Below are 15,888 nucleotides of genomic sequence, written 5' to 3' on the forward strand. Positions count from 1 at the left end.
ACTTAAGAGGATTGTTATTTTTGTTATTCTTTTTTTGCAATGAAATACACGATGACCTAAATTTTCATAAACAAAATAATTTCCCTTGTTTTTGAATGTGGGATTATTAGGGATTATTAGATTTAGGTACTTAATCAAATTTTCCATTTTCATACTTTTTCATAATCATTTCACCAATATGGCAATTTTTATGAATAGACCAACAAGTTCCTTTTACAATATTATATTTTTTTAATATTGGGACTTTTATTACTTTATGGTACTCATTGTATTTGGTGGTCATTGATTCTCAACTTTCATTTGATTTATTATAATAATAATATACATGAAAATAATTCATTAGAAAGTGCATGGTGAACGATATGTCTATATAACCTATTTGAGCGAACCCACAACACAGACTAATTGGAAGATGATTTAGCTGGTTTTGGAAAAGTGGTCAAGAATCATCTATAAATAATACTTATAATGCGAAGAAACATAATGAGAAAGTAAATTTCAAAACTCTTTCTATTTTCTCCAAATTTATAGTCTCCCAGTTTAAAATATTATAAGTTTTTTGGTTATTGAGGGAATATTACCTGTTAGTTTTTATATGTTATTTTCACTATATTATGTTTCTGTTTCTCCCTAATTTATTCTCCTATATTTATGAAGAAAATTATCAAGTTTGGACTATTAAAATAAAGGCTTACGTACGAGTAATGTCTTTATAGAAAATTACTGAAACAGACTAAAAACCACCACAATTGAGACAGAATCCAATTATTGCTCAACTAAAAAAAGTAGGAGAATGATTTAGTAAAAAAGCTAAAGACTTTAAACTACATTCATTTAGCAGTGTCTGAGGTAATTTTCTATAAAATCATGGTCTGTAAAATACTTAAAGAGGCATGGGATAAGTTGAAAAAAATTTAAAAAAGTAAAAGGGTGAGCTAGTCAAATCGAGCATTATGGGTTAATACTGATTATATAAGTTAATCATACATAATTAAGTTCATGCATCGAAATTATAAATAATCGATAATTTTACATCAAACAAAATATATAATTACATAGATAAATAAAAGTTCATAAATTGATTGGAAATATTTATTTTATTAAAAAAATAATTTATTTAAATAAAAAGGATAAATTGAGAAAAATAAATAAAAAGAGATAGAGGGAACACATTAGTAGAGGTGGTGGGACCATTGGCAGAATTGAAGCGATTTTAATATGATTTTGACCGATTTTGTGGACTAATGAATCAGATCAAGTTATTTGGAGAAAATTTTGAAGATCAAAGGTGATTGAAAAAATTCTAATCATACCACTAGAAAAGTTTGAAGCCAAAATCTCAACCATTAAGGAATCCTATGATCTCAAAACTCTGTCTATTGTGAAGCTTATTAGTAAGTTTCAAGCTTAGGAGTAGAGATTTTTCATGTGAAATAAAAAAGTTGGTGAAACTATCCTTCAAGCAAAGTATAGAGATATGAAGTTTAGCACAAGAGATTCAAAGAAGAAGTCAAATGACAAGTTTGAAAAATCCATAGAAGAAAAGTCTAGACACATGACAACAAATCAGGAATTTTTATTGCACAAAATCCAATCTAACATGGAAGAATGAAGCACATTAAAGTCTACATGTTAAGATGTGCAAATACATTAGGCCATCTTGATTCCCAAATATATCACAAAGGCAGTACATTAGCACAAAATATAACTAATACTGCATTCATACATATTAAAAATCACTAGGAAAAAACTTAACATACATCGTTCATTAAGCACTTGGTATCACACCGTCCCAATATACATGTTCTAGGAATAAACTAAACACAAACCAATAGAAACATACAAAACAAAGACCAAAGCAGAAGTAATCATAGTTCGATAAGAATCCAATAGTAGACAGAAGCCATAATCCATGATTTTAGCCAGGTTGTTAGCAATAGTACCAAGCTTATATTGGTTCTTATACTATTTTAAAATCTCAAAAAAAAAAAAAAAAGAAAAAAAGTAATATCTTGCATAAATTCTTCCATTATGAATAAAGAAGCCCTTTCACAATCTACCTTTAATATGACTTTTGTGCTTGGCATCACCTTTGCATAATTTAATATTCTCTAGCATTCTGTACATCATCCAAAACATTCAAGGACAACAATGTCAGGATCAAGAAGAGAATACATGTAATGTAAGTATTCTATGGCTTAGAAAGAAGTGGGAATTTGATTAACTAACACATACATACCATTTCTGCAAACAATTATTGTATAGCAGTATTGAGATTGCCGTTCCAATGCCATTGGTCATCTTTTTGTACACCCAGCAGGCTGCTTGTGCTTAAGGCTCCTTTTAAGAAAACCTGCAGCTTGGGGCATTGCTTCACAATTACATTTTTCAAATAGGGGAATTTGAAGCTGTGTTCTGATGAACAAAAGCAAACGAGGCTAGGCAAATAATGAAGTTCCAAACTTTCCAATTTTCTGAAGATAATATCCTCTTTCAATTCAATTTCATCTCCATCATTTGCAACTATCTCTTTCAATCCATCACATTCTTTTATACTCATTGTTGTAAGTCGCACCAGACTTTTTGTTGTGGAAGATGTTACCAGACTAAGTAATCCATTGCATTTCAACACTTTCAACGTGATTAGATTCTGGAAAGAAGTAGAGGATGGTGCTAAAGCAACCAGACTGTTACACCTCTGAACATGAAGAAGTTCAAGAGACTGTAGAACTTGGTCTAGTTGGGAGTCTTGGTTCCATATATCTGTCAAATCAGGAAGGTTAATCAACTCTAGTACTCGTATCAGTCTAAGAACCTCATCATATTTTTTCCTACCAACAGAGCCATCACATGGGAACAGCTCCTTGAATTGACTACAACCCACTACAAGACTTTCCATAGGTTGAAATCTTTCAAGGAGATCAAATGGAAAAACTGCAGATTCATCATGAAAGCAATGTATCCCAATGGTTGTGAGTTTGTGAAAAAGATCAGCTGGAAACTGGCCTTCCAATATCATTGCCGCATCCTTTCTTGTTAGAGCTAACTTCTCCAAGTTGGAGACAACCTGTAAAGATCAATCAAATGAAAACATGTTGAACATTCATGTTGCATCTAAAAGTTTGCAGATATATAGAAGAAATAACTATTTTGCACTCTTTTATAGCGAAAAAGGATCATTACAACCCATATTTAAATTTAATATGGTAATCACAAATTTCAACATATTATAATATTGTAAACTTCTATAATTACATTGTTAACCATTAATTGTCTCTTAGTTCCTTAGTATATTATAAGATGAAAAGATTTTCGGGTGGGTGTAATTAAATATAATTAATATTATTTATTGACTTCTAGTGTTTTAAAAAAATTCCACCAATCAATCAATTTTTATGCATTTAAATAATCATATAGTCCAAATTTGATAATTAATTTACTCGACAATCAATTTTTTTTAGGGTTAATTGTTAAAAAAGTTTATATTTTATAATTTTTTTTTATGATTCTATCCTATATTTTAAAAATAGTCAATTTAAATTTATATATTTAATTTTTTAAAAATTACACCTAACTATTAAAATTTCCGTTTTCCGTTAACTTACTAATATATATGTCACATCAGCTACTTCATTACTACGTTATTATCATATCATCTTAATATAATGCAAAATGATCGTCAAAAAAATTATATATTTTACAATTTTTTTATAATTTTACCCCACTTTAAAAATAGCCAATTTAATTTTATACTTTAAAATTTCCATCAATTATACCCAATCATTAAAAAAGTATTAATTTATTATTGTCTCATTAATGGAAATACTACATTATCATTCACAAACTATAAAATTGGATAAAAAAATAAAATTTAAATTTTATATGTTTAATTAAAGATCAAATATGACTATTAATTGTTATTTTTTTATCGTCAATTCATTTGATGTTATAATTAAATTTGAAATTTTGGCATGAAAATTTAACATTTTTATTCTATAAAATTATCACTTAAACTTTTATTAATTTTAATAATTATTTCATAAATGTAAACACTATATAAATATAAACATCTCATATTTAGATATTAGCAAGTGTCAAAAAGAAATTCAAATATGAAAATTTTTAGACAGCGAATCAGAATAAAAATTGATGAGACAATAATATTACAATGACATGACATGCCTGTTTTTAAAAAAATGTGGATTAATAGCTTTTTCTACCGGTTCGGTATAATTAAATTTAGGGAGGTAAACGAATCGGGTATCCGAAAATTAAACTACCCGAATCCGATTTATATTAGCACTATCCAAACCCGTTCCGAATCCATCTAAACTACTCGAACCCGTCCCCAAACTTGATTATTATTATCCAAATAAAATCCAAACCCATTTAGTCTTATATATTTTAATTAATAATTTATATAAAAAATATTTTTTATTAATAATTTTTATTTAAAAAATTCAATATTTCTAAAAAATATTTTAATTTTAATTTTTAAATAAAAAATATATAAATATTTATAAATATTATTGTAAAATATATTTTTTATATTAAATTAATTATTTATATAAACAGATTCGGATTGTGGGTACCCTATATATAAAATCCAAACCCGATCTGATTATTTTTTAAATTCGAACTCGTCTTAAATTCAATTACAATTATTCAAATCCATACTATTAGAATTCGGTCGAATCGGGCACTCGAAAATAACCGACCCCTTGTCATCTCTAATTAAATTGGCTACTTTTAAAGTTTGGGGCAGAATTACAAAAAATTGTAAAGTACATAATTTTTTAATAAATATTTTATATTATATTATGATGATATGAAAATGATGGGTGATATGAAAATTTTAATTGTTAAAAAATTAACAATACAGATTTAAATTAACTATTTTTAAAGTACATAATAAAATTGTAAAAAATTATATAGTATGAAATTTTTTTGTCAATTAACTTTTTTATTTACATGAACTTGTTATCAATAAGCCTAATTACAATTTTTTTTTTTTTACATTTTGACAATTTAATTCAAACATTTATTTGTTTAGCATAATTTGATAAATTTTCAAAAAAATATTTTACAAAATTTTGAAAAATTGTGAAATATTATTAAACTTTATCCAGTTTTATTTAACATATTTTACCATTTAATTTTCTAGTTGACCGAACCTTATTATTAAGATCAAGTATTAACTAATTCTAAACTTCATTTCAATATTTGTCGCGTATTTATGTTCTTATCCATTTATTCAAATTTTGTACTTTAATTACAATTTATTGGTCATTAACTTGAAAACTATGTGTAAAGATTTCATTAACGAAAATCAAATAAAAGTTTAATAACTTCTAGAAATTTGGATTAAAAAAATACTATTTAATCACTATGCTATAGAATTACAGACCAACTAATAAATTTATTCATAATATAAAAACTAAATAGTAGAATATTTAATATTTAAAAATGAACACTAATTAATAAATTTTTTAAATAACTCAGAAATATTTTAATGTTGACATGAGGAAAAGTGGATTGAGGCTCATACCTTTCTAAATGAGAAAAGCGGTTGTGGATCCTGAATCATAGCTTGGCTCTCCGTATCTGTCTCTAGCAAGTTCTCAGATTCAGGGCAAAAGATATTTAATTTCTCACAGTGATACACAGTTAAATGCTTCAGTAATGGAAATTCCAAAGTGTGTATTCCTGAGTAGAAGCACTTGAGTTCATTTAATTCCCGAAGAATCAAGAACTTTAAGCAAGGAAAAAGAAACTCTATACTTGCTTCTGTTCCTTGGTGCTGAGCAACAATTTCCTCCACCCCACCACAACTTTCCACATCTAGTGTCTCTAGCTGCAGCAGATTTTTAGCTATCGTAGCTGGAAAAATAGCTTTTAGATTTGGACAATCCAAAACCACCACTGAACTTAGGTTATCAAACAAGACAAGTCCCATAGGATCCTTATTCCATACATGCTTCAAATTAGGGAGGTTTCTTATGTTCAGAGTTCTCAACTGAATGTTCACTGTTTCTTTCAATCTTATTATCTCTTGTAGATCAAATACCTCTTCCAGTGAATCACAATTGCCTATGATCAAATCCTCAAGATTCTGGAGGCGTCTCAACAACATGGATGGAAAGATTTTAAGTAGTTCTTCACAGTGCTCTGCCGTTAATGCTTTTATTTTGCAAAAAGAATCTGAATGGAGTTGATTATGCCATAGCATGTTCAAATAATCCATGTTAAGAATCTGCATTTTCTCCAAGTTTGGGAATGCAACCTGTATCAAAAGTCAATAGTCTCGGTGAATAAGCAAAAGGCTACATGTTAAGAATCATTGTTAAGGGAAGGAACAACATACCTTTTCATCAAATAAAGCAGAGTTTATAATTTCGAGTTCATTATTTGATGTTGGAGAATTGGAAACAAATGTTCTCATTTGAGGGCAGTTTTGTATGCAAATCTCTTTTAAGGCAGAGCATTCAACTAAATTAGTTGTGCAGAATCGGGTGAGTTTTGGCAGATCTTTGAGCTTCAGGGACTCTAGTTGATGGAGTAACATGATTTCTTCATCCAATCCCTCCCTGAGTATCACTTGCTCCATCATCTTACAATTGCATACCTCAAGTCTCTTCAGATGCACAATACTTGATGATGATAATAGACATTTTAGACTCCTACATCCATCCACAATCAAGCTTGTTAAATTCTCAGTATAAGAGGACATCTTCAAGTGTTGAGCATGCCACATCATCTCAACATCAATTGATGACAGTTTCAGGTCCTTCAGATTAGGAAAAAATACCTGCAGTGAAATGTTTTGCTTAATCACCATTCGTCCATATTTTCTAAGACTATCACTAGTCACCATATACTTCTTATGCCAGAAATTAAAGCATACTCAAAGTAAAGTTCTTAACAATTAGAAATAGACTACCAACCTTTCGCTCAACAATTTTATCAATTGCTGCATCTGCTTCCCTAAAGAATGAACAAGTGAATGTGGTTGGGCAATCAACTACAGCAATCTCTTTCAGAGATGGACAATGCACAGTACCGCTGCCGGAACTGAAATTGATTAATCTGGGCAAGGATTCAAGAATAATGGAGTTTAGTTGAGGAAATCTAATCTCATCCATAGATTCTTCTGTGATGATTTCTTCAACCATAGCACAACTTTTCACTTCAAGCACTTGGAGTTGCTCAAGGCCACAGCAGATGGTAGGAGTAAATATATATCTCAAACTGCTACAATTGTAGATTTTGAGCAGTTTAAGGTTTCTGAGATCTAAAATTCCTTTGGGAATCTCAATCCACACAAGCCTCAAAATTGGAAGATTTATCAATTTTAGCTCACTCAACTTGAACAAATTCCCAAATGGTCCATCAAAGTTTGGCCATTCTAGGCCAAATACTTGTTCCACTGAATCACAATTTCTGACCTCAAGCTTTTCCAAATCATTTAGAATTGGCAGTAGATTGGATGGAACAGCAACAGAGGAAAATGCAACCTCGTCTACTTCCAAGGAACTTAAATTGTAAAAGAAATTGACTGGAAGTTGGGTTTTCCATGCCTCTTTTAGTTGAGAAAATTCAGAGAGTTTCAAATGTTGTAGGCCACTGAATCCAACCTACCAAAGCAAAACAAGGAATTAATGATTATGTAAACAAAAATTACTTCAAGTACCTAACTATTATCTAGAGCAATGAACTTACCTTATCTGCATACAATTGTTTTATAGTGGAATTAAGATCCCCAACCCAACGCCACTTATCTCTTTCTTCTGTAAAATTTACTCTCTTTAGCCTTGGTGTGCTTATAGATCCTTGAGAAAAAACCTTCATTTTAGGGCACTGTGAGAGATCTACAACTTCCAAAGCTGGAAATTTTAATGTGCAACGTGCGGATGAGCAGAAAGTTTCGAGGCTTTTTAAGCAGTGAAGTCTCAAAGTTGTTAATTTCCACAAAATAATCTCATTTTGGGATTGGAAATTATTTTTGTCGCTTGACACAATTTCTTCAATCGTATCGCTTTCTTCTATAATCATTGTAGCGAGATTGTGCATACTTTCAGCAGTAGAAGAAGATACTATGCTTGACAATCCATTACACCTCCTCACAATCAGAGTCGTAAGATTTTGGAAAGTTGCAGAGGATGGTGCCAGATTAGTCAAACCATTGCAACTCCGTATTTGAAGAGTTTCAAGATTCTGAAAAAATGGAGAATCTTGATTCCATACATGTCTAATATTAGGAAGCCGAGACAGCTGTAAGCATCGGATCTGTGATAGAACTGGATCATGACCATGACCATGTTGCAGTAATTCTTCGAAATAGCATTCTCTCAAAACAAGTTTTTCCAAATTTGGAAACTTCTGAAGAAGATTAAGTGGCAAATTCAAGAAAGAATAACCAAAGCTTTGCAAGTGAAGAAATTTTAGTTTGACAAAGAGATCCATTGGAAATTGGCTTTGTTGTATCATTGCAGCATCCTGGTCATTTATTACTAATTCCTCCAAATTGCCAATAATCTGTTAATCATTCAAAAGAAAAAGTAGTTAGATCGAGGCAAAACAATTGAGAGGGATGAAATCAAGAACGAAAGCTTTTATAAAATATAATTAAATTAAAATTTTGAAATGTTTATACAAATCAAAATTACAAGATTGTTAAATAAAAAAATTAAAGTCTTTTTTGCACTTAGAAAAGAAAAGGATAGCATTATATGTAAGGGAATAAAATTTAGTTTTTAATTTCTTACAATGAAAATATTAATAAATTATTTTAACATATTGAGAATTAGAATTTTATAATATAATAAATTATATATTTATTTTGATATAATAAATTATGCAATGAGATTACGTTGATATATAAATGCATTATAGATAGGTTTGCTATTTTATTTTAAAATGCTTTTTTTTAATTTATTAAATAAAAAATCTATTATTAATAACGTTATAATCAAATACCATATAAATTTTAAAAAGAAATAAAATATATTAAAAAAGACTATAAATTATAAAATAATTCAATGAAGTAGTATAATAAACAAAACATGAATATTTTCTTTAAAAACTAACTAAAATATATTTTAATGTTCTTTTTTAATAAAATTTAATAGTAGTAAATTAACATTTTCTTTAAAAACTAACTAGTAATAGCAATTAAAGCTAAATTTAATTAATTTATTGTTCTATATATTATAATTATTGATAAGAAACATAATTGAAAAAAAAAAAAAAGAAACCGATAGTATATAAATTAAAAAACATAGGCCCAAACCGATAGTATCCATTTTTACAAATAAATTCTGTATATTAAATTTATTATGTATGATTTCAATATACTTATATATTTACATGCAATTAAATATATAGTAATAAATAATATATTTATTTATAATAATAAATGATATATATATATATATATATATATAATTTAAAATACACACAACATATTTTAAAACTTATAATATACATAAAAATACGCATAAGGGATGAACTCATCAATCGATTAATATACTTTTAAAATATACATAAAAATACTAAAAGACCATTAATTTTTATGTCATTTATTATAACTATAAATTTTACTAAAAGTAAAAAATAAAAATTACAAAAATGGATTACAAATAAATATTATAAAAATATAAAAGCCCCGTCTGAACTTGAAAAATGAAAATAAATAATATTATGTGAATGAAAATATATATTTTTATTTTTTCAATGATTTTATTATAATGCTAAAATTTTAGTATTATTTAATAAATTGACAATTTAAAATTTATAATATAATAAAGACTCAGTATATAATTTGCCCTTCAACCTTTACACAAAAAGATAGTGGCACCTTGATATTTTTTTAGCAAAATTTTTAACACGTAAAACTTATAAAAATATAATTATTTAATCTTTATACACATACAATTTACCCACATTTTAAATTTTTAAAAATTAAATAATTATAAAAATTAAGATATTAAATAGTTAAATTTTTATATAAGTTAAGTGTCAAATGTTAATAACAAAAACATCATAATACCAACTGATTTTTTATATAAATATCAAGAGTTACATTTATTTTTTATACAATCTCAGTAATCTTTTGTAATTTTATAATTATTATTATAAAATAAATTATTTATTTTGTGATGTGTGGACAGCATAATTAACAATTGAGTTAATTATTTTTAGAATTAAATATATTAATTAACTGTAATTAAGTGAGAATTAATATTGTTGACCAAAATTATAACTAGATATAAACATTAGGTCAATTCATTCAAATGCAAAATAACATAATTATTGGCATTTTACAGCAAATTAGCCAAATAAATATAGTGACACGTACCTCTCTAAATGAGAAAAGTGGTTGTGGAATTTGAAGTTCCAGTTCGTCCTCTTGCTTATCCATGAGCATTTCTTGTATTTCTTGAGATTTAAAATTGAAAGTTTGCAGATTTGCGCAGAAAACACATTTAAATGTTTTAGTTGTGGACAGTCTAGAGTGTGCTTTCCTGAGTAAAAATACTTCATTTCATCTAATCCCACAAGGACCATGGTCTTTAGCCCACGAAATTCAAACTTGGGAATAATAGCAAGTGCCTCTGCTCTTTCCTCCTTAGTAACGATTTCCTCCATTCCACAATCACCTATGCTTAGAAATTCAAGATGCGGTAGACATTGAGCTACTGAAAATGGGAAGAGTTTTTTCAAATTTGGACAATACCAAGCACACACTTCACGTAGGTTATAAAAGGAGAGAATCCCATGAGGATCCCTATTCCATATTTGAATTAAATTCGGAAAATTCTCAATATCCAAAGTTCTCAATTGAGTGTGCCTTACAACATGTACTTCTCTTTCTTTTATTATTGCTTGGAGATCAAACACCTCTTTCACTGAATCACAATTTTTTACGGTTAATGATTCTAGATTCACCAAGAACTTTTCCAACAATTTAGACGGAAAGATTTCCAGTAGCTGTTTTCCATTTAGTACCTTTAGCACTTTTAATCTACCAAAGGAATCTGCTAGGACTTCATCACACCATATCATCTTCAACATATGCATGTCCTCAACATGCAATTCCTCCAAATTAGGAAACCAAACCTAAAAATACAAACATTAGAGAAAAATATTTTAAATATGACATGAAGGAAGGATTGATAAAGATTAGAACCTTTTCATCGAAGAGAGCTGCGTTCACTTGTGTGGAGACAAATGTTTGCAAACGAGGACAATTCCCCATCTTCAACACTTTCAAGGAGGGACATTCAATTAACTTAGCTATGCAGAACCTTACAAGCTTGGGAAGACCTTTGAGCTTTAGAGAGTCTAATTTAGGTAATAATATTTTGTTCATCGTTTCTCCTTCTCCTGCTGCAAGTATTACTTCTTCCATAGATTTGCAGTCACATATCTCAAGCACTTTAAGATGTGCAAGACTTCCAACAATAGAAGATGTGAATAGAAAGTTCAAATTCCCACACCCATCTACAATCAATGTTGTTAATTTTTCAATACTCGGAGACAATGCTTTATGTTGACAAGGCCATATCATTTCCACATTAATTCCAACCAAGTTCATGTCTGCCAAATTAGGAAATCGAATCTGCAGGCACAATTTTTATTTCATGAGAAATATAATATTATCATTTAAAAGGAAGCCTGACAGAAGTAACAGAAGATTAGAGAATTAAAAAGTAAATTTCTTTAATGTCTAAAACATAGATAATTAGCAAAACAAAAATAGAGAGTGGATGAAACCTTTTCGTTGAAAAGTGCCACCAGAACTTCCGCATCAGCTTCACATACAATTTCATTGGAGGCCGTAGAAGCTATTTCTTGATTTCGTGCTCTTTGGGATGTAGAATGCACCTTCACTTGGGAACAAAAGCTTGTAAATCGGGGTAGATTTTCCAACGTTAAGGATCGCAGTTGCGTCAACTCACATTCTTCATCATCTTCACCTTCCTTAGCTACTATCACTTGTATAATTTCGCAATTATTCACATTCACTTCTTCTAGCTTCTTAAGGACATTAAACATAGAAAATGAGAAGAGACTCCTCAATGCATTACAATTTTCTACCTTTAATTTTCTCAAATCGCTAAAAGATCCCACTGTATAAGGCCCTCGATAAATCTTCTCCAAATTATTCAAATTGTGAAGAAATAATGACTCCAACTTGGGAAAAGCAGTGAAATAGTTCATTTTCATCCAGTCTACGATATATTGAATATCAAGGCTATTTTGAACATGAAGATGCTTTAACTCAGGAAAGCCTTGATCATCTAATTCATACAGAACACTTCTCACGCCCTTCAAGTCGTCCAAATATAGACTTTCGGTTTTCATCAGCAACACTTTTACTCTCTCCAACAAGGCGCTTCTATTCAGCTTGAGTTTCAATGATCTTGAGGTCTCATACTCATTATTAGCCCAATCCCACCCATCTCCAATGAATACTCTAAAACTTTCCAATTTTTCAGAAAATATATCTTTAGGCATGATATTTGCATCTATGATATGTATCTCAAGAGTGGACAATTTTGACAAAAGCTTCAATTCGGACAAGTTAGCGTTGTTGCTTCCTTCATCATGCCCTTCACCCTCCCATTGCACAAGGCTTCCCCCCAAGTATAATTCCTCCAATTGGGCTAGTGTTGATAGGACATTTGGCGGAATCACTTTAAGTCTTTGACATCTACTCAAATCCAAAAGTCGCAAACAAGTCAATTTTCTTACTTCATTCGGCAATTGAATAATTTTAGATCCCATCAAGCTGAGAACTTGCAGCTGTTTTAGCTCTCCAATTGCAGCTATGTCTTCCAAATCACAGAAATCCAAGCATAATGTTTGGAGGTTCTCAAGAGATTGAAGTGAGGAAGGCAGTGGTGACAAATTTATTTCCGTCAAATCCAAGACTTTGAGTTCTTTCATTCTACTGAATAAATTCTCTGAGATTTTAATTGTGAGATCTTGATTGAACAAAAAAAATGACTTGAGTTTTGGGCATTCAAATACTTCAGGGAGCTTAGGGATTTTGCAATATGCCAAAGAGATTGATGTGCACTGCTTAAAGAAGTCCTCGTTCGGCCATTCTTCCAATTCAGCTTCATATGCTGCAGCGAGCACTTGATCGTGCTTGGACACAAATGAGGCTGCAAAGCTGTGAACCACATCATGCATTTTGACTCGCTTATGGTCCCCATCTTCAAGTAACAAACAAGACAGCTTTAGATCACTGATTACTTTAAGCAGTCTATTTCTTGTTGCTTCTACTGTGATGAGTTCATTATATAAGCCCAACCCCACTACATATTTCAACAAGTCTTGGATGAGCACAACAGGTCTGAGTTGTCCTAAAAGTAGCAACAAAGACTTCTCCTCATTTCTCAAAAAGTTGTAACTTAACTCTAGGGCTGAGTAAAGTCTCTCTTCATATCCCTTGCCATCAAATTTTTTAAGACTTTCCAATGTATCCTTCCATTCAAACAACTGCTTGTTTTTCAATGCCGTCGCTACTGTCACAATTAAAATGGGCAAGCCTGCACATCTCTTTGCTACTTCCATAGCTATAGATTGTAAGTTGGAATCTTTAAGGTCTCCCACCTTCTTCTCAAATAGATTCCATGCCTCTTGATGCTCTAAAGCTTCAAGCCTTAAATCTCTCTGTACACCCATTTCCGACAATACAGATTGATTTCTGGACGTCATAAGTATTTTGCTTCCATTATGATCAGTGCCGTAAGGAATTCCTATCTCATCTAGTTTGATTGCTGCCCATATATCATCAAGAATTATTAGAATTTTCTCCTCCTTTTTTATTCGCTCACTCAATCGAGCTGCTCGTACCTCAATAGAGACTGCACCAAGTTCGAAGTGTAGCCATTCTGCAATTTCTTGCTGAACACTTCTCAAATCCACCATGTGGGTGACATTTGCTTTAACCACCAATTTGAAGATTCCGAGTTCCCTGACCAGAGTGGCAATGTGTTTCACAAGTGTGGTTTTACCCACGCCTCCCATTCCGTACACTCCAATGAGATTGACGTGAGCATCTTTTAAAGCATTCAAGATTTCATCTACAACAGATGTTCTTGATTCAAAGGCTTCACACTCTTTGACTGCCCCTATGCCCTGTGGTGGAGCACGGTAGGAAACTCTGGGAAAATTTCCCCCTTCTCGGGCTCCAACAATGATTGGTATTTCTTTACTGGCTTTTCTACTAATCTGGTGGCGCGTGATCAAATTTGGACACAATCCCATGAAGCACCTCCTTTTTCCTCCATCTTTATATTGAAGAAGAATTTTATCTGCATCTTCAGCGACACTATCCACCTTAGCCAACCAATGCTGAACATCTTGTTCAATTTGTTCTAGTGGATTCCGCCCAGCCACCTCCACAGTGTGCTTAACCCTTTGTTTAGCATCACTGAGCTTTTGAACTTCTTCTTCGAGATTGTGGATGTTGGCACTGTAGTTGAATACATATTTGATCTGACGCACAACAGGATTAACCAACAGTTCGAAAACTTTGGATACAATGGGATCCACCACTAAGCTTGCAAACTCCATTTGCTGCTTCTTTTTTTTTTTTTTGTAGAGAATAACAGCTACAGGTTACTAGAATAAAAAGAGAGGTGAAAACGAACAGAGTTGACTGTCTAAGATAAGCACAGAAAATAAATAATTAACGCTCATACAAAATCAAATGTGTAATGTAAAACAAACTCTTAAGTAATTTGCAAATAATAAGCAGGTAAAATAATAGAGTAGAGATTTCTAAGCATATATTTTAAATAAAAACAATATATAATGAAAGCATCTTTTGTTTTTACTGAGAAAAAAGTTTTAAAAAAAATTAATATTAAAATCAAATGCAAAACCCACTTTTTTAATTGAGAAATAAAAAGCAAAAGAATTCTAAAATAAGTCTATCTTAAAAATGAGACAAAGATACTATAGAATTGAGTGATAAAAATAAAAGGAGAGCTTGTTACCTTTAGCAATCAAAGAGAGACAGATCCAGCAAGATGATCAGCTGATTACCACTAAAGAGAGACAATGTACATAATTGAAGAAATGGTATCAAAGCAAATTAATATGAAAAAAAATAAATAAATAAAGTATCAAAGAAACTGATGGAGCAATATGATCAATTGATTACTATCGAAAATAATTAAACAAAATGATAAATAGAAACCAAACAGTAAAATAATTTTTATGTACAGATTTTTAAATAAAAATATAATACGAGAGACTAACAAAAACACCCCTTTTATCATATGAACAGATTTAAGGTAAAGGGAAATAATTAAATAACTGAAAAATAAAAAAAAATCAAAAGGGTTTCTTTTTTGCAAATCTATCATAAAAAAAAGGCATAAAATATGACCAAATAAATAAATAAAAAATTTGAATAAACAGACAACCAGTATCAAAGAAATTATGAAATTAAGTATTACATTTAAAAGAAACTTGTTACCTTCGGCAATCAGAGTTTTTTTTCGTTGAACAGCAATAGGAGTATGTAGAGCGACAGAGAGCAAAATGAATGGTTGATTTCTACTGAGAATTAAATCATTTATAGTCAATATGCTGAGCTCAATTATCATATGGGCTCCACACAATTGATTCCTCTGTTCTTTCCCATAGAAAAATTAAAATTATATTAAAATTATAAAATCAAGAATCACATTCCCCTTATTTAGGAAAGCAATGTCTTGCATAAATACTTCACTACGAATAAAGAAATTCTTCCACAATCTATCTTTGATATTACTTTTCTGTTTGATATCACCTTTTTGTTGATAATTTAATATTCTCTAACATTCTTTACATTATCAAAAATATTTAAATTTAATATTTTCTAAC

The 15,888-nt window shown here is 30.2% G+C and overlaps 2 protein-coding genes across 2 annotated transcripts; both read right to left on the bottom strand.

The window, feature by feature from the left end:
• Positions 1-1,664: 1,664 nt before the first annotated feature.
• On the bottom strand, positions 1,665-8,487 carry LOC122721296. The gene is made up of 6 exons (XM_043952110.1): positions 7,720-8,487; positions 6,945-7,634; positions 6,365-6,808; positions 5,549-6,283; positions 2,240-3,067; positions 1,665-2,119 (listed from the first exon to the last, which is right to left on the bottom strand). Exons 1-5 carry the CDS (start codon positions 8,485-8,487, stop codon positions 2,255-2,257), a joined length of 3,450 nt encoding a protein of 1,149 aa, XP_043808045.1. The 3' UTR covers positions 1,665-2,119; positions 2,240-2,254.
• LOC110609187 (disease resistance protein At4g27190) lies at positions 8,398-15,199 on the bottom strand. Its single transcript, XM_043952104.1, has 6 exons — positions 15,015-15,199; positions 12,188-14,678; positions 11,776-12,106; positions 11,189-11,620; positions 10,358-11,118; positions 8,398-8,535 (listed from the first exon to the last, which is right to left on the bottom strand). Exons 2-6 carry the CDS (start codon positions 14,587-14,589, stop codon positions 8,511-8,513), a joined length of 3,951 nt encoding a protein of 1,316 aa, XP_043808039.1. The 5' UTR covers positions 14,590-14,678; positions 15,015-15,199; the 3' UTR covers positions 8,398-8,510.
• Positions 15,200-15,888: the final 689 nt, after the last annotated feature.

This window comes from Manihot esculenta, chromosome 2, assembly GCF_001659605.2.
Source record: "Manihot esculenta cultivar AM560-2 chromosome 2, M.esculenta_v8, whole genome shotgun sequence".
NCBI lineage: Eukaryota > Viridiplantae > Streptophyta > Magnoliopsida > Malpighiales > Euphorbiaceae > Manihot > Manihot esculenta.